Here is a 23,055-nt window from a genome sequence, read left to right as displayed (position 1 = left end):
ATCTAGAAGCTCAGAAGTTTTCTATCCCAAGAGAATCCGTTCTTGTAACAGGAAGACAATGGACTAAACAGAAATGAACGACATGGAGGTTAGAGGATGAAGCCCTTTGTGGGTGGCTCAACATACCTATTCCACAGGTCATCATCTTCTCCGCCCCATCCCCAGAAGGCATTAGGAAATCCATTGATCTTTCGAAATTGTTCCACTGTCAGTCCACTTACACCACCAAAAAACTCTTTGTACGGAAGACTGAAAAGGGAAGGCAGGATACAGTTTCTCAACATGAAATGGCAACCATTTGCCACATAAAATCGGGGATCTGCAAAATGTAACCCTAGTGTCCATATAGACGATGACATTGGTTAAACCACCGTCTGGTCAATGCATACTACAACCAAGAAACAAAAGACAGAAATACCAGTGAAATCCATACATCCGCATGTATTCTGTTGAACACGAACCACTCACCGTAACCAAAATGTAATGGGCAGTAGTGTTAATTTATAAAACCCAAGACCTGGTGTTCAAAGCCATAGCGCATTTTCACATCAAAAGTAAACTTGATCAAGTACATTGATCTATGTTAATGCAATGCTAAAATCAAATGTGTAAACTACATATGAAGACAGTAGCTATCGGGCTGAGTACAATTCATGGTGGTGTCGTGCACGTCAGATTAGAACTCCTCCACGGGGCTTTAAACAGCTGATTTCTTGGAAGTAGATCAGGAAACCTTTCTCTGAAATGCCTGGGGGGACTTAACTCTCCCACCTTTTGGTTTGGTGTTACGAAACAAATACATTAAAAAAAATGTTGTTTGAACTTAGTTATAAATGTCATTATGTAAACTGGGAGAAATAGAGATTAATAAAGATAAGCATAGACACTAACTTTTCAAGACTTGGCTGCATATTCCTGTGTTTGAGGTCATATGCTCCATAACTGGCTATTTTTCAGTACATTTCTTTAAATGAACTGCTACTTGGAGGATTTTCTATATTTAAAGTGTGGATTTTGTATTTTTTCGACCCTTCCCAAAGTCACAACTTCAAAGACATTGTCAAAATATGCAATGTTTCAAAAATACATCTTTAATAATCTACTGTCAAATGAGCATCCCTACCTTTGCAGTCCTGAATAAACTCCTGTGGCCCAAAAGATTCCTGGGAAGTGGTGTTCTTGAGTCCCTACAGAGGTCAGGTGAGTGTGCAGGATCAGCAAAGACAACAGGACCATGCATACAACGTGAAAACCAAACTGAGGGAAATCTAACCGGAACCATAGGAAACCTGTCTGCAAGCCAGGAATCTTTTTGCTAGAAGGGAGAAAGTGCTGTTTACCAGCTAGACTCTTGTGCAGTACACAGAACCAGGGAGAAAGAGCTCTTGCATGGCCCTCTAGGGTCGTTGGAGATCGTGATCTTGTTTGTAAGGTGGGCTGAAGGTATCTGAAGACAGTAACATCCACCATGATCTCAAAGACCGCCACACTCTCCCAGGAGACCTCACCAGAGTCCCTTGAAAGCTTGAGTTGGGAAGTTAGAGTTTAGTAATACCACTCAGGGTTAAGGTCAAGGTTCCCGAGGATCAATTAGTGCCCTCGCCCCTACTGTTTCCAGTGTCAGGAGAATTATTCTTGGCCATGTCAGCGGTTTGGGAAAAGCAGGAAATGGTCGCTGTTGTAGGTGCCATGGGTCAATTCCCACTCACAGGGCCATGCGTACAGCAAAAGGAAACACTACCCAGTCGTGCACCATCTTCCCAACTCTTCTTTGTGCTTGAGTCCATGTTGCAGCCACTGTATCAATCCATCTTGCCGAGCGCCTTCGTCTTTTTCATGCCCCTCCACTTCACCAAGCATGATGTCCTTCTCCAGAGACTGGTCTCTCCTAACAACATTCCCAATGTATGTGAGATAAAGTCTCGCCATCCTTGCTTCCAAGGAGCATTCTGTTTTTACTTCTTCCAAGACAGATTTGTTTGTTCTTTTGGCAGTCCATGGTACTTTCAATAATCTTTGCCAGCATCACAATTCAAATGCACTGGTTTTTCTTTGGTCTTCCTTATTCAACATCAACTCTCAAGGGCACAATGAGATATTAGATAGATAGGGATAAACGCATGTGTTTATTGACATTTATAAATTGGTGAACACATCAATCCCATTTGTCGTTTGGTGGAAACAATCATTTGTGCTCTATCCCAAACAACAACAACAACAAAAAGGTATAATAAAAAAACCTGGCATATAGTAAGAGAAAGCACAATAAGCAAAACTCTAGTAACATTTCCTTTGACACTGCTCAAAATGGAGATAAACTACCCCTGGGGGCTGGACTTCCTGCCCACCAGCCAGCAGAGTGTGGGCCCCATAAGGAGGTAGGGCGATCCACTGCGGAGGAAGCACGCTCCAGTCCATCCGCTGATCTGCTTCCATTCTCTCGAAGCGTCACTCTAATTTTCAGTCAAACTCCCAAGGGATTCTACCAGTCCTGTGATTTGTGTAGATGGTATGAATATTTTGCCCACTAGAAAGCAACGTCTTCCAGTGTTTATACATCTAACCTAGAAATACCGATTTAAAGGGGGAAACCAAACCACCAAAAAACGGGTGCCATTGAGTCAACTCCAACTCATGGCCACCCGAGAGTTTCCTGTAGAACTGTGCCCCAGGGGGTTCAAGGCTGCCTTTTCCGGAGCAGTTTGTCAGGACCTTCTTCCCGGGCATGCCAGGGTAGACTTGAACTTCCAACCTTTACCAGCATTAGAAGCTGAGTGCATTAATCTTATGTAACATCCAGGGACTCCCATTGTTTACAAACCATTATTTGTTTTAAGTAAGAAGTCATTTACTCTGAATCTAATTTGACTCCAGTGGGATGACCAAAATCAAGTTTCCAGAAATGCAAAGAACTTGATCCTGAACTTTAATGACCTCCGACAGTTAATACCATACTGTGAGATCTGACACAGTGATCATACAGAAAGGGTTTTCTAATGAATACAGTGGCTTACAAGAGAAGCGATCTTTTCCTGTTTCAGTGTCAATTTACCTGGCCACATCTTTGGGATTTTATGCTTCACTCTAGTCTGCAGTTGGGGCACTCAGGAAAGCTGTGTGGAGGGCAAATCCTTCCCTGCTCCCAGGTTAGACCTGCACACTTTCATGTCAATATAACTTCCTGCCTCGCCTCCAATGATGTTATACCTTTAAGCCACAGAGTATAAAAAGATTTGATTCTTAGTAAAGGCATGTAAAAAAAATCCAGAGTTTTGGAAGAGCAGCTTCCCTGATTTATCAGAGAGTCCAGGGGAGAAGCACAGGGTACCAACATGTGTTATATGCCAACCATGTGTCAGGCACAGAGTCCATGCAGTCCCATAGTCCCTACAGGATGGGCTCTGCTACACCAATGAACCAGTGTTCAGAGCTAAGTAACAAATCCAGTCCTATGGCTGTCGGGGGATGAGAACCCAAATTTAAGTCTACATCTGTGTGACTACAGAACCCAGCCTCTTTTCACCAAACCACACCATACCACACCACACTCAAAGCTCTGTGACACAAGTGCCTAGATGTAACAAGCGACTCCAGGCCCTGAGCCTCTGTGCGGATGACCTGGAGTTGAAGGAGATGCTCGTCAGGCTCTTGAACTTTCTCGGACTGAGGAGTCGTGCTATTACCAAGACAGTGAGGATATCGCAAGTGTACAACACAATACCAGGAGTATGGCACGCTACTTACATATACATGTATTTGTCCAGCTTTGTGGCAAAATGGCGTGGCATTTCTCCACATCCGTAATAGTTGCGGTCATTTTCAGGCAGATGGTCCACATCGTGGAAAATCACACAATCCCAGGCACTGTCTTTCATGGCCTCTTTGAAGCCCACGTTGAAGAGCATTGCACGGTTAAAAGGTTGTGTGCCGGTCTTGAGAGACAGTACCCAAACACAAAAACAGAAACGTACACAGACTGTCAGCTGACCTTTTAACATGATCTTATGACTTCTCAGTCATGGCCAGCTAATAAATATCACACCCAAGTCAATAGACAGTGGACTTCACAGTATAGGCTGGTCAAATGTATACCCAACATCATTGAATACCTTGGCAATAGATAAGAAAACACGGTGATTAAAAGTCATTCATTACATTGAATTACATAATTCACATTCTTGTTTTACTTCAGACACACAAGGAAACAGGCTCTTCATGTTGAGAAAAAAATAAAGCATTAGGAATAACGCAGGCCTTAGTTTTTAGTAAAGCTTCCATCCTTTGTCAGGACTAAGAAGTGGCTACACTTCTACAGAAAGTGAATCCAGCGAGCAGGAACCCTTTTTCTGACAGCAGAAAACCAGAGAAGCCTAACTGCCACTGCTGCTCATCATAAAGACCATGACTATTTTTAGAGACAAAGACAGCTAGAATTTATTACAACTGAACCCAGCTTCCTTTTTCACCTTTTCCTTTGCTGCTGGGGAAAACATATTCAAATGTGCTGGAAATCAACTGTTTCTTTCTGTATCTAAAGAAAATGAAAGAAGTAAGAAACACATCTTCAAACCACTTCAAACTACGAAACAAAAGCCACAGTCTGAGAAGCAAATGGGAAGCCCCGTGTAGTCATCGCAGACAGAAGCGCTTCCTCGCAGGGAAAGAATGATTGCTTTTCAGTCTTATGTCTTGCACTCATTTGAAGTGATGTTAGACATCACTTTATATTTTACCCCTGTTTCATCATCAGTGTAATAAAGAGAATAAAAGGGTTTTCAATCACCTGGCCATTACTGGTACATCGACATCATCCTTAAAAATCACTTTCCTTTAGGTTACAAAAAAAGGTTATTGTTGCTTTTTATGTCCATAAAATATTCATCTAAATATGTACTTTCTGGCTTACAGAAAGCATTATTAAAAGCATGAAAAAAATAAAAATAAGAAGTTCCACATCTAACCCACCTTCCCCCTTTAAGAGAAACTCATTTCAACTCCTCTAGCTGCCACATCCTGCTATTTTTCTCCTTATTTTTCAGTAACAAGAGACTGATAGTTCTGCCCTTTTAAGATTAAGGTGCACCTCATCCAAGTCCTGGCAGTTTTAAGCACCTCACACACATGTGGAAGTCGGACAATGATTTAAAAAGGCAAAAAAAAAAAAAAAGGCCTTTTAATTATGGTGTTGGTGAAAAATATTAATCTGCCAGAAGAAGAAAGAAACATATTTTAAGAAGTACAGCAAGAATGTTCCTTAAAAGCGAGGTTGGCAAGACTTCATCTCATGCATCTGGACATGTTTTAAGAAGGGATTTTGTTAAAACAAAACAAAAGCTGGGAAAGGCTATCGTGCTTGGGAGAGGGTCAGGGAAAGAGAGGAAGAACGTGGATCACAGACCTTGATGTAAAACCCCAAACTATTAAGGACATTTATGAGGGAATTGGGACAAACCTGAGAACTTTGGTGCATAGAATACATAGACTATTGGAAATAGGGAAGGACACAATGAGGCAGACTGACACAATGGCTACAGAGATGATCATGGAGAAGGATCAGGATGGACAGTGTATCCTTCTGTTGATGCCACCTAACAACAATAATGCCCAGGCTCTCATTTCAGGACCCTTGGCCATCTCATGAAGTTGCTCCAATATCAAATTTGGGGCTAGTAAGTAACCAGACCAAGGTGTGAAGAATCCTGTCAAGAATTATCTATGATTTGCTATTGTTTTCATGCATCCTTGATTTTCTATACTTAAATTCATGGGTCATAAACTGAATTTCTCTTTCAGAAGTCAGCACTCGGTATATTACTTAGGTGATCCCAGGGCATGGCAGTGAATTCACAGTAACTAAGGCTTTGGTTACAAGAGTCCTGGGGCACTGTAGGTTGAACAATGGGCTAACTGCAAGATCAGCAGTTCAAAGTCACCAGTTGCTCTGGGGGAGAGGGATGGGCTTTCTACTCTCATAAAGCTTTCCAGTCTCAGAAGCCCCTACGGCCAGTTTTACTCTGTCCTTCGAGGTTGCTGAGAATCGGTATTTGCCACATGGCAGTGAGGGTATTTTTTCAGTGCAAAGGCTTTGACTTGCATTCCAAAGCACACCAGTTATCAGTCTGGTTGACAAGGTATCCAAGTCTAGAAGTTCCTCAGAAAGCCAACTTGCAAAAGAAGCAGCTTTTCAATAAAATGAAGTAATGTATAGTGGATAAGACTACGGAAGAGGAGATTAAAAAGGTAGTACCCTTCACCATAGCCAAGCACAAATTTAAATATCTAGGTATATATCTAACAAAAAACCCCAAAAGATTTATACAAGGAAAACTACAGAACACTACTACAAGAAACCAAAAGTGACCTCCACAAATGGAAGAATATCCCATGCTCATGGATCGGAAGACTTAATATAGTAAAGATGTCAGTTCTACTCAAGGCACTATATAACTTTAATACTATCCCAATACAGATACCAACATCTTTCTTCAAAGAATTATAAAAACTGACTACCAACTTCACACAGAGGAAATAGCCCAGAATTAGCAGAGAACTCCTCAAGAAAAAGGACAAAGTCAGAGAGCTTGCTTTACCGACTTTAGCACCTATTAAACAGTCACAGTGGTCAAAAGAGTATGGTACTGGTACAATGACAGATACCCAGACCAATGGAAAAGAACTGAAAACCCCAAAACTAAATTATCAGCATCTAGACAACTGATCTTTCAAAAGCACCCTCCCCCAAAAAATATCAAATGGAAAGTGGAGACACTCTTCAACAAGGGGTGCTGGAAAAAATGGATATCTACCTACAGAAAAATGAAGCAAGACCATTACTTCACTCCATTCACAAGAATAAATTCCAGGTGGATCACAGATCTTGATGTAAAACCCGAAACTATTAAGGACATTTATGAGGGAATTGGGACAAACCTGAGAACTTTGGTGCATAGAACACATAGATTATTGGAAATAGGGAAGGACATAAACACAGAGGAAGCACAAATTGGCAAGTGGGACATATCAAAGATAAAACACCTGTGTACATCGAAAGACTTTGCCAAGAGAGTAATAAGAGAGCCCACAGACTGGGAAAACATCTTAAGCAATGACACATCAGACAAAGGCTTTTTACTAATATCTACAATACTTTGCTAGCTTACAATAAGAAAAAAAAACCCAGCCCATTGCAGAGGTAGGCAAAAGACCTGAACAGAAGTTTCACAAGGGCAGACATCCAAATGGCCAATAAACATATGAAAAAATGTTCCTGATCATTAGCCATCAGGGAAATGCAAATTAAAACAACTATGAGATACTACCTAACACCCTCAAAGATAGCCCAATTAAAAAAAAATTAGAAAGCAAGAAGTGTTGGAAGGAGTGTGGTGGGATAGGAACTCTCGTCCAACGCTGGTGGACCTGCTGGTATGTACCACCACTATGGAAATCAATTTGGCGATACCTAAAATGAATGGAATATCGAGCAACCGTATGACCCAGCAATCCCCCTACTGGACATATGCCCAGAGGAGGTAGAAACAGACCACGACCAGACAGCTGAGCTCCAATGTTCATTGTGGTACAGTTCACAACTTCAAAAAGTTGGAAACAACCCAATTTTCCATCAATAGATGAATGGATTGAAAAACTTTGTACATACATATAATGGAGTACTATGCATCCCTAATAAGCAGTGATGAATGCATGAAGCACATTTCCTCAAGGGGCGAGTTGGAGGAAATTATGCTAAGCCAAGCACAAAAGGACAAGTACAACATGAGTCCACTGAGGTAAGGTTAAAGAGCATAGGTGAAAAGCTACTAAATACATAAATTCCCAGGGCAAGGCGAGGTCCAGGTGCTCTGGTAGAGGTCAGACCCAACCAAGGGATGCATATGGCAGCCAACCAAAAAGGCACGGGGTAGGGATGGGGGAGGGGAAGACAGGGTAATGTTGACCAGGGCACTAACCCAGCCACAGGGAAGGTATTGTTTATATCTCCACAGGAATGGGTGAGAGAGACCAGACCTCATCCCTGTGCGCCAACCCTTGAGGGCAACAGATCAACATGGAGCAGTGACCTAACAGAGAGGACTCTGGGGCTGGCTCCAATCTCAGCTATAACCCCGCCCCCAGAAGAATGCACTACAGAGGACAGCACTGGAAATACAACTCTGGGACAGTGATGGGTCTGCTCAAACCACAGGGGAGCAAACTAAAAGGGAGGGGGCGGGGAAAGAGAGAGAGAGAAACACATCCTGGCCCACCAAGCCTCCAGGGCAACATTCCTGCTCAAAGCAACCAATGCACAGAGAGGGCCATAAGGCCGCCCCCATCTTGAGACACAACATCCCCTCACTGACCCACAGAATGACAGAGGTCAGCACTGGAGACACAGTGTGGGGAGTGTGCCGGTCTGACACCCCCACCCTGGGCAAAACAGGAAGGGAGCACAACAGAGCAGCAAGGGGAGCAAAGCAACAAAGTCCCTGAGGAATCCTGAAAACAGACTTCTGACTCGGAGGCAGGGCTTGGCACCTCATCAAACCTGATTGGAAAACATTCATAAGGGTCATCAGACAGATCTGGAAATATTGATAGGCTTTCCCCCTCATATCTAGCTATATAAGATGGGCAGAATTGTTTACAATCCTGAGGAGAAAATAACAGGACCTGTGGTTCCAGGGAGACATGGGAGAGGAGGTGAAGGAAAGGGAAGGGGGAGCCAACAAACCCAGGGACAAGGGAACAACAAGAGATCGAAACTGATGGCAAGGAGGTTGTACAATGCCTGGTGGAGTTTAGTCAAGTGCAATGTAGCCAGGAGGAAGTACTGAGAGCCGCTTAAAGGTAGATAATACTGGGACCGGAAAAAAGTAAAAGTAAATAGAGGAAAGAACTGGGAGACAAAAGACATTTATACAGGTATAAATATAGGCATGTATATAAGTACATACTAGTCATATATAATGATAGGGATATATATGTTAAATATTAAGGTAGCAGATGGACATTGGACCTCTACCCAAGTCCTTCCTCAATGCAAGAACACTTTGTTCTAATAATCCGGCATTCTGTGATGCTCATCTTCCCAACACGATCACTGAAGACAAAGTGGGTGCAAAAGAAAGCTGATGGTGCTCAGCTATCAAAAGACAAAATGTCTGGGGTCTTAAAGGCTTGAAGATAAACAAGGGGTCATCTTGCTGAGAAGCAACAAAGCCCACAGAGAAAAAGCATACCAGCCTGTGTGATTAAGAGGTGTCGATGGAACCAGGTATGAAGCATCAAAGACTCAGAACAAATAATCATGTCAATGTGAATTGGGTGTTGTGCAGAGTGGAGACCTAAAGCCCATCTGTAGACAATTGGACATTCCCTTACAGAAGGGTCACAAGGAAAAAGAGATGAGCCATTCAGGATGCAGTATAGCACCAATGAAACATGCAACTTTCCCCTAGTTCATTAATGCTTCCTCCCCACCCCCACCCCTACTATCATGACCTCAATTCTACTTTACAAATCTGACTAACAAGAACATGTACACGGCTACAGATAAGAGCTCCCAACACACACACACACACACACACACACACACACACACACAAAGAGCTCACAACACAGGGAATCCAGGACAGATAAACCCCTGAGGACCAATAATGAAAACAGAGATACCAGGAAGGTGGAAGGAGAAATCGGGGAATTAATCACAACGATCAATACATAACCGCCTCCCCACTCCCAGGGTGATGAACAACAGAAAAGTGGGTGAAGGGAGACAGCAGATGATGTAAGATATGAAAATGATAATAATTTATAATTTACCAAGTGTTCATGAGGGAGAAAAGTTGGGGGAGGGAGGGGAGAAATGAGCTGATACCAAGAGCTCACATAGAAAGAAAATGCTTTGAAATGATGATGGCATCATATGTACAATTGTGCTTGACACAATGGATGGATGGATTGTGATAAAAGCTATAACCCCAAATAAAATTATTTTAAAAACAAAAACAGAAGAAGAAATGGAGTAGAGGTTTTCAAGAATAAAGAAAGATCACAAGCTCAATTAAGGCATAAAAAGGAACTATATTAAAAGTTAACAGAATATGTAACCTTAATCAAAGTGCAGTTATAAAAATTGTAATTTGATCAGCTACCATTTAGAGTATGAAATTAAAATATATAAGGCTAGCATATTAATTTGCATTGTCATCGAGTTGATGCTGACTCACAGTGACCCTATAGGGCAGGAAAGAACTGCTCCATGTGTTTCCAAGAGTAGAAAGCCTTGTCTTTTTCCTGAGAAGCCAGCTGCTGCTTTTGAACTGCTGACCTTGTGGTTAGCAACCCAACACACAACCAGTATGCTACCAGGCTCCTAGCATACAAAAGCCATACATAATTGCAGAACAACTCATTTCACGAAGGCAAGTTGTATTTTGATTTAAAAAAAAACCTGGAAGGCAGATACATGCTCAACCAAAATGTAATTTTACTCACAAAAAATCAAGGACCCGAATTCCTTCATTTTAAACTCAACATATTCAATCAGTCTATGTCAGTGTTGACTAAAGCCCACTTTGAAAAATATTCTGACCTGTTCGATGACATAAAAGGCAAACTGCAACCGCTGTTTCTGGAGCATTGGAATCAGGTGCAGGAGAAAGATGGGAAGGTGCTCGTGGCGATTGCGGAAGGGGATGAGAACTGCCACCTGCAAAACAGCAGGCACGCACGTGATATGTCGGAAGCACAGACGCCAGCGGCAGAGACAGAAATCGACACTTCCGACGTTCCTGGCGGCTGTAAGGGCCCACTCTGAATGCGCTTCCTCAGCATGGGTGGATCAGCGATCAAAACCAAATGTAGTCCCATCTTCACGTGAGGTGACCAAACTTTAAAGCTACAGACAGAGGTGAAGCCACAGCCCTGATGAGTGTGAACAGAGCAGTTCCTGTAGGGCCGACATCATGGAACTGGAAATGCGCAGCGGTCCGAGGTCTTCGCACAAAGCAAGCTGACGCTTCCAAGTCGGCATTAAATCCCTCACCCCAATTGCAGTGAACCCATGCCGATGCTGACTCACAGCACCCCATCGGAAAGGTGCAACTGCCCCAGGAGTGTCCGAGACTAACTCTTCACCAGAGTAAAGAGCCCCACCTTTCTTCCACGGCGTAGCTGGTGATTTAGAAATGCTGACCTGGCAGTTACAAGTCTATAACCACTACCCACCAGGGCTCCTGGCGTCAAATAAGCAAAGGGCAGATGAAGGAGGAGGACCCAGCGTGCAGCGAGAGAGAGAGGTGGGCGAGGAGGCTGGGGACACGGGCATGGGCTCTGAAGGCCTTTATTCTATCAAAACCATGGGAAATCTCAGAGATTCAATTAAAGGGGGAGAAAATCCGATTTGGTGACTGAAAGACTATTTTAAATGCAGTCTGGAGAGTAGATCGAGAGGGTTGGCTCAGGAAAAGTAGTTGGAAAATGCATAATAGAGGTCTGAGCTGATAGTAGCTTGGAGGAAAACATGAGCGGTACCTACATGTTTGAAACATTTATGAGGCAAACTAACAGGATTTAGTTATCAATGGAGCATTAGGAGTAAGGGAAGGTAGATGTGTCAGATGTGTCGAGAGTAACTTCTAGTTCTTAAAGGAGGTCATAAATAACAGCCATTTTCATTTCTATATTTAATTTAAAAGAGCCTCCACTTAAATATCTACTGCCCTCCATGTGGCTTATTTGGCGTAAAGATACTTTTGAGAAACGGTACAGAAATATGCATAGAAGGGATTCAAGTCATAGCTGATTTAAGCAACCCGGCGAAAATAGTAGCATCGTAGAACACACACAAAGCTTGGTTTTACTATAATATTTTCATTTAATTAAAATGTATAGCCACATGTTTAGTCCATTTTATACATGTATTTCAGTAGTACTATTCAGGTAAAATAAAATGGATAATAAAATTATGTTAGGATGTCAAAATAACAAAAATGCTCATGTAAGCAGCATAGGAAACCAAAAAATTGTCTTTATATAAATGAAAGAAATTTCTTATATAAACAAAAATGCACAAGAAAAAACAAATCTATATAAATTAAAATGATGTCTCAGTATTATCAAGCATCTTACAGGAAGAAATCCAAAATTGACTATATAAGCTAGATCTCTCTACACATCGTATTTTACTCTTACAGTATTTTGATAATGTTAATGTTTCTCAGTAATTCCTGATCAGAATAGCTTTATTTAAATTGTATAATTTTCAATAAAAATGGAAATTAAGACAAATAATATATTTCTTAAAAACACTCCCTGCCATTGGATCAATTCTGATTCATGGTGCCCCTATGTTGCTTACAAGTCATAAATGTCCAAATCATTAGTCTTCAAAGAATAAAAGAGTTGACATAAAGCTTATTAGGATATCTATGTTTTACCCTATAATGTAAAATTTAAAATACAATATAAGATGGCTTTAACAGAAAATCACAGAATAATAAATATGCAATTTATTAAAACTTCACCTATACCCCAGTTTTTTATGAATGATTAAATGCAAATCCTTATGTCTAGGAACTAATCCTACTTGTACAATCAGGGCATGGCATTAGATATGGTCCACAGAAAATAGAAACATTTACCTGTATGATTTACTTTACCAGGATTATAACCCAAAATCAAAATCCACTGCTGTGTAGTAAATCTGGACTCAAAGTGACCCTGTAAACTCAGTGCCACTGAATTGATTCCGACTCATAGTGACCATATAGGGCAGAGTAGAACTGCCCCTGTGGGTTTCCCAGGCTGTAATCTTTACAGGATCAAAAAGCCTCATCTTTTCCCATGGAATAGCTGGTGGGTTCAAAATGTTGACTTTACAGCAGTTCACAAGTTCAACAAGTAACCCACTATGCCACCAGGGACCCAATTGGGTCCCATAACGTCTCCAAGGCTGTAAATTTTTACAGAAGCAGACTAGAGCAAGGAGCCGTTAGTGGGTTCAAACCGCTGACTTTCTGACTGACGATGAGTACTTTATGCTACCAGTGCTCAGGTCAAGGATTATAAATGGGAGAAAATACAAAATGACTAAAGGTTTTATTTTAAAAGAGAATAAAAGATGGTTTAGCACAATTGAAGACAGCTGAATTTTTAAAATTCCACAATTAATATATTTTTAACACAGATGTGATAGTTGAGGGAGAAAAAAGAGCCAATGGGGGCAATGAAGTCGATGCTCTTATATCTACATGGATTAGTTTATATTTGGTAAGTGATGAGAGCTGAAGACATGCTCATGTACCAGCCAGCTTCATTTTGGAACCCATGTCCTTTTCATGTGGCTCAAAAAGCATCTCCTTGGCTTATGAACCGTAGTTCACAGGATTGCCATGGCAACTAGACAAAAGCATCTGGAACTCATTTGTAGTTATCATAACCACCTGTGATGCTGGGAACTCCCAACTCAGTGGGCATTTCTCCTGGGCATCCCTATCAATGTGGGCTTATTCAAGGAAGTCCCACATGAGTAACCTGCCAACGAATTTCAGGGAAAAACTGAAAGGAAATAAAGAAGTTAGATATTCAGAATATGTCCACGCTGATTACCGTATATGAACGATTGTAGTGTGATAACTTGTACAAAAGTAAGGGTCAACCTTGCCCCGCCTATTTTTTATTCATTTGGCCACAAATTAACTGCTTATGACATAATGTGAATGTACTCTGATAAAAAGCTAAGCTGATTAACACATGATACTTGAGAAGCTACTAAATGGCTACAGTCCATATTAATTAAAGATAACTGACAGTGATGAATTGAAAATGAACCAATAAAGTCATAGCATACAAAGAACTATTTAGAATATCAAGAATTTATCTTCTTATTGGTTCTTTTATTTTGTTTAACCTTATAAGGAAACAAAATATTAAAAGTAAAAAATAATTTAATGTCTTAGCAAAGTGACTCAGCAAATTCAAAAAGCTACAGTGACTTTTAGTTGCAAGTAAATGTCAAAGTCTTAACAGGAGAGTTACCAAAACATTGAACAAAATGGCTGGAGAAAATTTTTCATCAAAATAAAGCTTGACACTACCTTAAGCATTCATTGGGTCTGTCTCTCCTTGTCTGTGAAAAGACGTTCTCTATAGTCTGCAACTAGTTAGAAAGCGATCTCAGTGTCCTGTAACCATCTACTTTGAGGTTTTAGTAGCTTCATGTTAAGGCACACCTTCTTCCATGTGCCCCAGTTTGGTGCTTGAATCACCCTCCTATTGACACAGCTCCCGTGGGGAGAGAGTATCTTGTGAAAAACAACAGTTCCTCTTCAGAAATCTCTCCTTCAGCAACTCTAGTTCAAACAAAACTATCCCATTCATTCCCACTTAATAAAAAAACAAACATCAATCTTACGAATTTGTGCACCTTATTTTCTCCTACACACACGATCAAGAAACAATCACGAACGTGATTTTCCACATAAATTTCCTCCACCATGTCAAGTTCGCCATGTGTGACTGTCCACGAGAAGACTGAGTTGGATACTGGGTCATGTGAAGAGGGAATTTGCTCCTTACCACTGACTAAGACTGAGCCAAACAGAAGCCACCAAGCCCTCCCTGACCAAAGGTTTTCAGCTTCATCCTCTTCTTCCTCATTGGCAGGACCTAGTTCTCAAATGAAGGTTATTTGAGTAAAAATAATCATCATAAAAGGAAAGAAAAACGAGCAGGGCCGTGCTTCTCTCTCTTTTGAATCAGGATGTCTGAGGCTAGAGTTCAAGAATTTGCATTTTGACCAGATAATCCACCTAGCTCTGAAACAGCTGGCTGAGGACCATCGGACACTTCCTGGGGCCTCTGAGGAAGTAACACCACTAGCTCCTTCCTGGCTCCTTAACCCTCACGGTGTGGAAACAAAGTTGCCCAAGCCCTCAGCGGCAACCCAGGTGACGTTTCCTAACGGAACCCTTTCAGTGACTCAAAAACCTTCACACTGGCCTCCTATCTCCCTTTGAGAAATACGCTTGCCTCTGTAAGGTGTCCAACTGGGGCCGACCTCTCCCAGGTAAGCCTGCAACGGTCAGGGGTACCTGGGACTTGCGGGAGCTATGCGTTTCAGGAGACCTCAGTGAACTTGACCATCAATCAACTTGGTAATTATTTTATTCGTGTTTTTGTTAAAGGAGCAAAAAGTGCCTCACAGGTTGAGAATCAAGTTGGTAGCAGATGTTTATCATAAGTCCCGCTGGCTTTGCCTCTGGACACTGCTCCCACACTGAGAGAGAAATTACTTAGTTAAAAGTAGCCAGTACATTTCACCTCTAAATGATATCCAGATTCGCTACTTTCCTTTTTAGCTGCAAAACTCTGCACTGGACACCACATTCTGTGAAAGATTTGTATTCAAAGCTGAAATAGCAGATTTACTCTTGTATAAATATGTATATACATGGCTATAAAACCACAGCCATCAAGACTAATCCAACTCCTAACAGCCCTCTAAGACAGAGGAGACTGGCCCTGTAAATCTATTCAGGAGGAGGAAGCCCTGTCTGCCTCCAGTGAGCAGCTCCTGCTTTCCAAGTGCTCACCTGGAAGTCAACAGCCAGCGCATAACCCCTCCACCAGCCAGGCTTCCTCAAATGACTGAACAGTCCCCAAACAAAACAAATGACTCGAATTAAGCCTGCTTCTAGGGAATTCCATGTCAAAAACTGCTGCCTACTGAGCGGCATTAAGTGTACCGTCTACAAAGTCAGATATGCCTTCTAGGAATGACATGTTTTTCTCTTGGGAAATGAGAAGAAAGCAAACTATCAAATTAAAAACCCAACATCTGGACAGACCACTGGAGAGAGAAGAAAACTCAATCTTTCTGACCCCAAATTACTCAACCATTATCACTATGCCATAAAACTGCACAGCGTGTGTGTGTATGTGTGCATGCACGAGGGAGGGGTGTCCATGTTATACCTTACACAAAACCACATCTAAGGATCGACCCCCATGTTTCTTCTCAACTGTCACCCAATTAGTGACTAATAGAGTGTGCTCCTGCACTCATTAACATTCAGCATACACAATCTGCACCCAAGTCATAGAAATAACTTCTTTGCCAGGGGCATTTTAATATAAACTGGTCACATGTTATTTTTAAATATGGCAAATTTCCATCTAGAAATGGGGAAAGAGTCTCTTATTAAATGAATCTGATCTGGCAAACAGCATTAAGACAATAATGAAGTAGAGTAATTTTCCAAAATTTATACTGGACGCCACTTAACCAGCTTCACAGCCTGTGGGAAAGAATGAGTGGTCTTTATTGAATAATTTGCAACCAGGTCAAAAAAATAACCCATTTAATTTCCACCCTCAAGACAACACTTTTTTTGGGGGGGGTACTACGCTTATACGCAGTCCCAAATAAGGAATTCAAGGGGGGTTAGGTCTGTCTCCTTTGTGAGCTTCACTTCGCACAGTTCTCTTTCCTAGCCTTGACTCTGTGTGTGTGGATGCCACCACAGGACGATTTTAGCAGAATATCACCATTTTAAAAGAGAAGGTAAAAGTTGTTACCAGATGATGATTATATCACAATCCTGAATGATATAGCATTTCATTTTAATTACTTGCAATTTTCATTAGAGCTACATATAGGTTATTTTCTACTTAAACATCTCGGATTAGACAAGTACACCCTCCATAAGCAATATATACAGAGTACTGAGAGGAACAAGGGTTGAAATCATTGGCTCCCAAACTTGCTTGGTCTACCTACCACCTTTTCAGAAAAAAAAAAATATCCAATGCCCCCTTGGCAATTAAAAACATTTGTACTGTAACCCATAACAGAGGAAATGTAGGTACTTGTTTTGGTAGCATCCCTGGATTGTTCCAGAGCCCCCTAGGGGGTAGTGTCCCCCACTTTGGGAAACACTGATCTAAAACATGATTTTCCATTATTTTTCAACCCACAAGCCCCTTCTCACACGTATTTCTCAAAGAAAGTACAAAGTACAATTCTAATACATCAGAAAAGATTATTATTTTTCTCTGCTCTGTCATCTGAAACAGAGGTGATAAGCCACGGCTATACATAGCATGCTCTGCAGGGACCTCAGAGCAGCGTCTTTTGAATTCCTGGGCTCTGAGGAACATCACTTAGGGATCTCAGTGCTAGACCCAATTAGAAATTAGATCATAATACCTCCCAGTGGCTCTCACTGGTACCCGCACTTGGAGGAGGTAGACCTGCAGGCAGCCAGCAGGTCCGTAGGGAAAGTGGGAGGAGGCAAAGCCTTCTGTTTTCTCTTCCAAAACAGAGCCCAATGCAATCTGTCTATACAACCAAGGGGAGGGATTTCAAGAGGCGGAACCCATGAGCACATGTTTTACAGGCACATTTAAAGTCTGCATAAGGCCCATGATGAAACCTCATTTTAACTGTGAATGCATGTGAATTCTGATGTCTTAAATTGATCGAGAGTCAATGGTATTTCACTCTGAATTCAAAGTTTAACCTATGGTACATTTTTTTCAAATGCATGTTAACAGTCACATTACGGATGAGAAATTCACCTCACCTTCCATCTGGGTTTACAGTCTTTGGGCCTCCAGTGACCTCCTGGCTCGATATCTAAATCCTTGGCAAAGAGCTGATGAATTTCCTCAAAACTGACCTCGCTTACGTTGACATTGAGGAACCCTCCTGTAAGTTCAAAATCATGAAGAATAATTAGAATTTAACTCAAAGGCGCAAGTGAGACAAACAGGCATCAGTAAGTGTTAAGGGTGTACCTATGATGCCAGTGTAAATTGGTTTCCTTCTGTTGTTAGAGCATCATCATTAACGTTCCCTCCTCTCATTTTCCATTTTGATGGTAAGTTTTCTATTAAGCTACTATGCTGAGTACACCAGGAGCCCTGGTGGCATTGGAGGTCAAGCACTGGACTGCTAACCACAAGGTCAGTTAACGACACAGTCCAACCCACCAGCTGTCCTGCAGGAGAAAGATGAGGTTGTCTGCTTCCATAAAGATGTGCAATCCTGAGTGAAGGGGAAAACAGTAATTCACAAGAGGGAGAAGAGAAAGTCAAGGGGGAGGGGAGTAGCTACTGGGTAGGGTTGATGTGTAGCTGAGGATATTGAATACAAAATTGATGAACTGAAATGTGTACGCCCACTTAATTCACACACACACAGAATATATGTATAAGTAATATGCACACACACATATATAAGATTTTCAGTTTCTGAAACCATACGGGACACTTATACTCGGTCTTATAGGGTCCTTATGCATCAGAATTGATTGGGTGCCACTAAGATCTCCAATAAATAAGCCAAAGAAAATCAAACTGCTTATTTAAACTTTTTGCATGTTCCTAATAGGCTAAACATTTCTATTTTCTTTAGAAAATGTTTGCATGTCATTGTAAGTTGGTATACCATTGTTGAAAGTTCCAGAATTTCAATGTTGTCACACCAACAGAGTCAACATAAGGACATAACAGCACAGCATGAGAGCCAACCAAATGGAATGCTGTGAAGAAGGCTAACCCGTATCTTCTGCCCCTTGGGGAATTATCTCCTCCCTGCACCTCACCTGTAAGAAACCCCAAACTCACTGCCATCAAGCCATCTCCTGCTCACCGTGACCGTCAGGAGTTAGCAATGTCTGCCTCCTACGGGGAGGTTGTACCAGTGATGTGAAATAGTGCATACACAGTGCTGGGCACAAGGTACGCCCTCAAAAATGCCAGCTACTACCACTGTCATCTCCACTTCCTGCACTTTACTAAGAGCGAGACTCTGCAAACACAATTAAAATTATATACATAATACATATATCTGGTTTAATAGGCACATATTCTCCAACAAATAAGCAACATTTACTATATAGCTTATCTAATTTATACCATTTAGATAGAAATGATTTGGGGAGAGAACCCCATTTCCATTCCCCTGATCAAAAAGCAAGGATGGAAATACTGCACGATTGCTGTCCCACAATGCTCTCCCCACTGTGTTGCAGAGAACAGTGTTCCAATGGCAAGCAGATCACCTTTCTAGCATTTTTAATGGTTCCCTTCACTTCCCAATTGGTACCAATCGCTCCGGACCACCCTCTTGGCAGGGTCTTCTCTCTAAACTCTTCTAAAAGGCAAACCAACAGGTGTTGAGGATTCACAAGGTCAAGTCTTCTGAGCTTCTCGTGGCCAGCATTCCCTAAGCAAAACCAAACTCACAGCCACATAGTGGATTCTGACTCACAGAAGCCCTACTGAACAGGGCAGAAAGGCCCATGTGGGTTTCCAAGACCAGAAATCTGTACAGGAGCAGAAGCCTCAGCTTTCTCCCAAGGAGCGGCTTGTGGGTTCAAACTGCTGACCTTGCGGTGAGCACACAATACATAACCCACTGAGCCACCGGGGCTCCTTCCATAGACAGGGGAGCTTCAAAATGTTCCTGTAAAATTTTCCATTACCTTTTCACTCCAGTTTTCCCTGAACTTTTGGAAATTCCCCTCATATACAACACTTGGTTCCTCTCTGGAGCTCCTCCTGATACTGACTCTACACCCCATATCCACCTTCATCCTCACCGGAGAGCTCCCACATACCGTACCAGAGCATTTAAAAAGGCAAAAGGCTGTCTTACACAGGAAGTGGGGGTGGGGTGGGGTGTAACCGTCTATTGTCTGCCTGATCTGCTGATGAATTTGTGGCCTCTGACAGCCAAATACCTACTTTTTAAGGTGACAAAATATATAAACTAACTGTCTTTGAGAAATCAGGTTTACCTAAAGAAAAGAGAAGTGTATGACCCTGCAGCGAGAGCGAAGGTCAAGTGGAAGACTTACCAGGCAAGTATAGACTAGGACTCTGCTGACAAAAACAGAATCTAGCACTGTAATCAAATAAGGCTTACACAAATAAGTCTGATGCATCTAAAGGCACGCACGATAGCGAACATGGTAGTAATTAGTCTAAATAGCAGTTCGTAGAAGTGACTGGAGTGTGTATTCTTTATGCTTTGGGAAGCAGAGCCCATGGCTTCTCTGCTCAGAAACCATCATGCCTGAAGTTCAAGGCTGACCCATTGGCCTGAAGCTATCATCCCAGGGGTTAGAGCAACATCCCTAAGCTACAAGGAGGGGAAGAGAGAGCAGGGCTCTGGGTTAGACATGGGGAGAGTGAATGATAAATAGGGAGAGGAGGAAGAACAGACATTCATGCTGGGGGGAGGGAGGGCAAGGAGGAGGAGGGATGGTTGTTAAGAAGATCCTGTACACAGGAGGAAAAGGAAATGTTACAGAAAGAGGTCCGAGAAAGAAGCATGCAACCTCTTCTCAGCAAGAGCACCCTGAGGAGACACAAATGCAGGCGGGAAAGAGGGCCAGGGTCCCCCTCCACAGGCCCTACAAAGTCCGCTTTCATCTCTGAGCTCAGAAACAAGCAGCACCATGCCAGGCTAGCACCCTTCCCTGGCTGGTTTGGATTTCAAGGGCATCTGACAAAGGCTCTTCTGAACCCCCTGGACACCACCCTGCACACTCCCCCTATGTGAATGAAATCTGGAAGCTTCCACCAGGAATGGTGCTTTCTCTTCTCAATTCAGGTTGAGAAAGTAAATACATCAATAAGTACTTTGCCCGAAATCCACTTACTTTATCCAGAAGTGGAACCCACCAGCAAACAAAGGCAAACGACAAAACACAGCAACGGCTGAATTCCTATGACTCTGCAGCTGGATTGAGGCGTCCTGGCCACGTGGCGGGCGACCCACACGCACTGGGCTGCTGACCGCCTGCTCAGTGGTTTGGACTTACCAGTTCCTCCACAAGAGCAAGACGAGGCTCTAGGCTCCCATACAGATTTCCATTTCAGAAACCCAAAGAGGATTGCTATGAGCCAGAATCGAGTCTGGCAGGAAGTTTGGTTTGAAGGTGGACTGGGTGAAGGAAGAAAGAACAGGAGAAGTATAAGCCCCCAAAGACAGGAAAACGCCTCTCCCTTCATTACCTGGAGTGTTGTGGTGAAATAAGTACCCATATATGAGCTTTATCCTTGAATCTCTGGAAAAACAGCTTGGGAATGTTTCTTCTGCACCATGAGAAGTTACTTTTCCTCTAACTTTCTACCGTAGAGAGTTAGTTACTTTTGTCCAGGTTGATGGACATGGCCTTGGTAAATGTACACAGCTTTGATAGACTTGGCCTGGTCCTGGATAGCAGCCTGCCCAGTGATGGATCCGATCTTGCAGGGACTGGTCCACAGATGATGAAAATGACTGGATCTTACTGACAGGGGCTTAGTCAGCCTGTGGACCCCCCACTGGGAGAGACAATGATTTTTACACTGACAAAAACTCACTGCGGTTGAGTCAATTCTCACTCATAGTGACTCCATAGGACAGACTAGCACTGCCCGGGGGATGGTAAATCTTTATGGGAGTAGAAAGCCTATTTCTCCATGGAGAGACTGGCAGTTCCAAACCACTGACCTTGTGGCTTGCCGCCCAACAGCTAATCCACTAGGCCATCAGTGCTCCTCTTGTAAACTGACACGGAGCTGTGCATATTTGCAGCTACCCCCACAGAGATTTTCAGACTGGAAGAAGAAGAGAGGAAGTAGAAAGCAGCAGAAGGAAGACAGAACAGAGAAAATGCAGAAAGACAGAAGGCAAGGAAATTTATAAAACCAGTCAGAAGGGATCTAGTGGCAGAGCCAGTGATTGGCAAGGGGGCCAAGAAAAGCTTGTCCTGAGAAGGCGGAGAAGCCTACCTGCTCCAGAGGAGCTGAGAGAGCAGTCCTGCCCCCGGGAAGGGACACTGTGTCCACATGCTTCCCAATCCCGAGTTGGTCTTTAAAAACCACTGAAATGTTGTGCCCTGTTCCTCACTAAGCCCCTAAACTGTGAGCCCTGTCTCTGAGTTGTGTGAGGCCTTTGTAATCGATTACCAAACCCAGAGGAGAAGCAGAGCGTGCTGGGGGAGGGAAGGCAGGTGTGAGCATGGGCAAACATTTGGAGGAGTGGAGGGCTGTCCGACTGTGAATCCAGCCGCAGAGTCGAACGGTCCTGTGGAGCAGCACTCACAATTAAAGAAGACAGAAGAGAGGACACAGGGGACTCAACTCCGTTCTCGGGAGAAGTGAGAAGGGCCCCGAGTTTATTCAGCCAGTGGGTTTTGTAGCTCTTGAGACATGCAAGCTTCTCATGAATCATATACATCAGGCAAATGGGCAATGAACTAACCTGGTATTCCAAGCCGTCAAATGGAAGACTTCAAAGGGAGGACAAAGCATACAAGAGACAAGAGGAGCAAATGCTCCTTAAGATAAGTGACAAGGGGAGAAAATGTTCTTCGAGATAAGTGCACTATAACTGCCTATGTGGGGAGTCAGGCGTCTGTAGGAGACAACTTTATTGGAGCATCTATGCGGGACACATGGCTGTGGAGAAATGTCCCCTGCCTTCGAGTTGGTTCTGACTCATAGCCACCCCATTAGAGAGGGTAGAACTGACCCTGTGAGTTTTCAAGATTGTAACTCTTTATGGGAGTAGAAAGCCTCCTCTTTCTCCCATGGAGCAGTTGGTGGTTTTGAACTGCTGACCTTGCACTTAGTACTCCAACATGTAAACAGGGCTCCTAACTATTAAGTACCAACTACTGTCACTGCTCCCATCATTTCACAAGGGTAAAGGGAATTAAATCAAGTGTAAGGTCCTACTCAGTCTTGGGAAGAGTCTCTAGGCAAAACTACTATCAGATGTGAGGATAACTTGGTAATGTGTCATTGGTTACCTAGGACGTTTCGTATAATTTCCTAATATTGAATTCATAAGATGTGAACTCCGTTTCCCATTTTGGGGGAGCTGTCTCCCAATGGACAGGAGCCCATTAGTAAGGGCAGAACCCAAATGTTAGGTTCACTGTGGTGTGAATCATAATATATCACCACACAGTTTAGGACACGTTTTTCCGATTAAGATACACTTCTTAAAATAATACATAAATTATCTATACCTACATTCAGTCGTCA

At 42.6% G+C, this 23,055-nt stretch overlaps 1 protein-coding gene across 1 annotated transcript in view; it reads right to left on the bottom strand.

The window, feature by feature from the left end:
- B4GALT6 (beta-1,4-galactosyltransferase 6) overlaps positions 1–23,055 on the bottom strand; it is a 77,195-nt gene that overhangs the window by 5,753 nt on the left and 48,387 nt on the right. Inside the window, exons 4-7 of the mRNA XM_075532949.1 lie at positions 17,592–17,716; positions 10,598–10,714; positions 3,745–3,932; positions 127–249 (exon numbers count right to left, since the gene is read on the bottom strand). Coding sequence (XP_075389064.1) covers positions 127–249; positions 3,745–3,932; positions 10,598–10,714; positions 17,592–17,716 — 553 coding nt within the window. The remainder of the gene's footprint in view (positions 1–126; positions 250–3,744; positions 3,933–10,597; positions 10,715–17,591; positions 17,717–23,055) is intronic.

This window comes from Tenrec ecaudatus, chromosome 15 (genome assembly GCF_050624435.1).
Source record: "Tenrec ecaudatus isolate mTenEca1 chromosome 15, mTenEca1.hap1, whole genome shotgun sequence".
NCBI lineage: Eukaryota > Metazoa > Chordata > Mammalia > Afrosoricida > Tenrecidae > Tenrec > Tenrec ecaudatus.
This window is presented reverse-complemented; position numbering and strand designations above follow the sequence as displayed.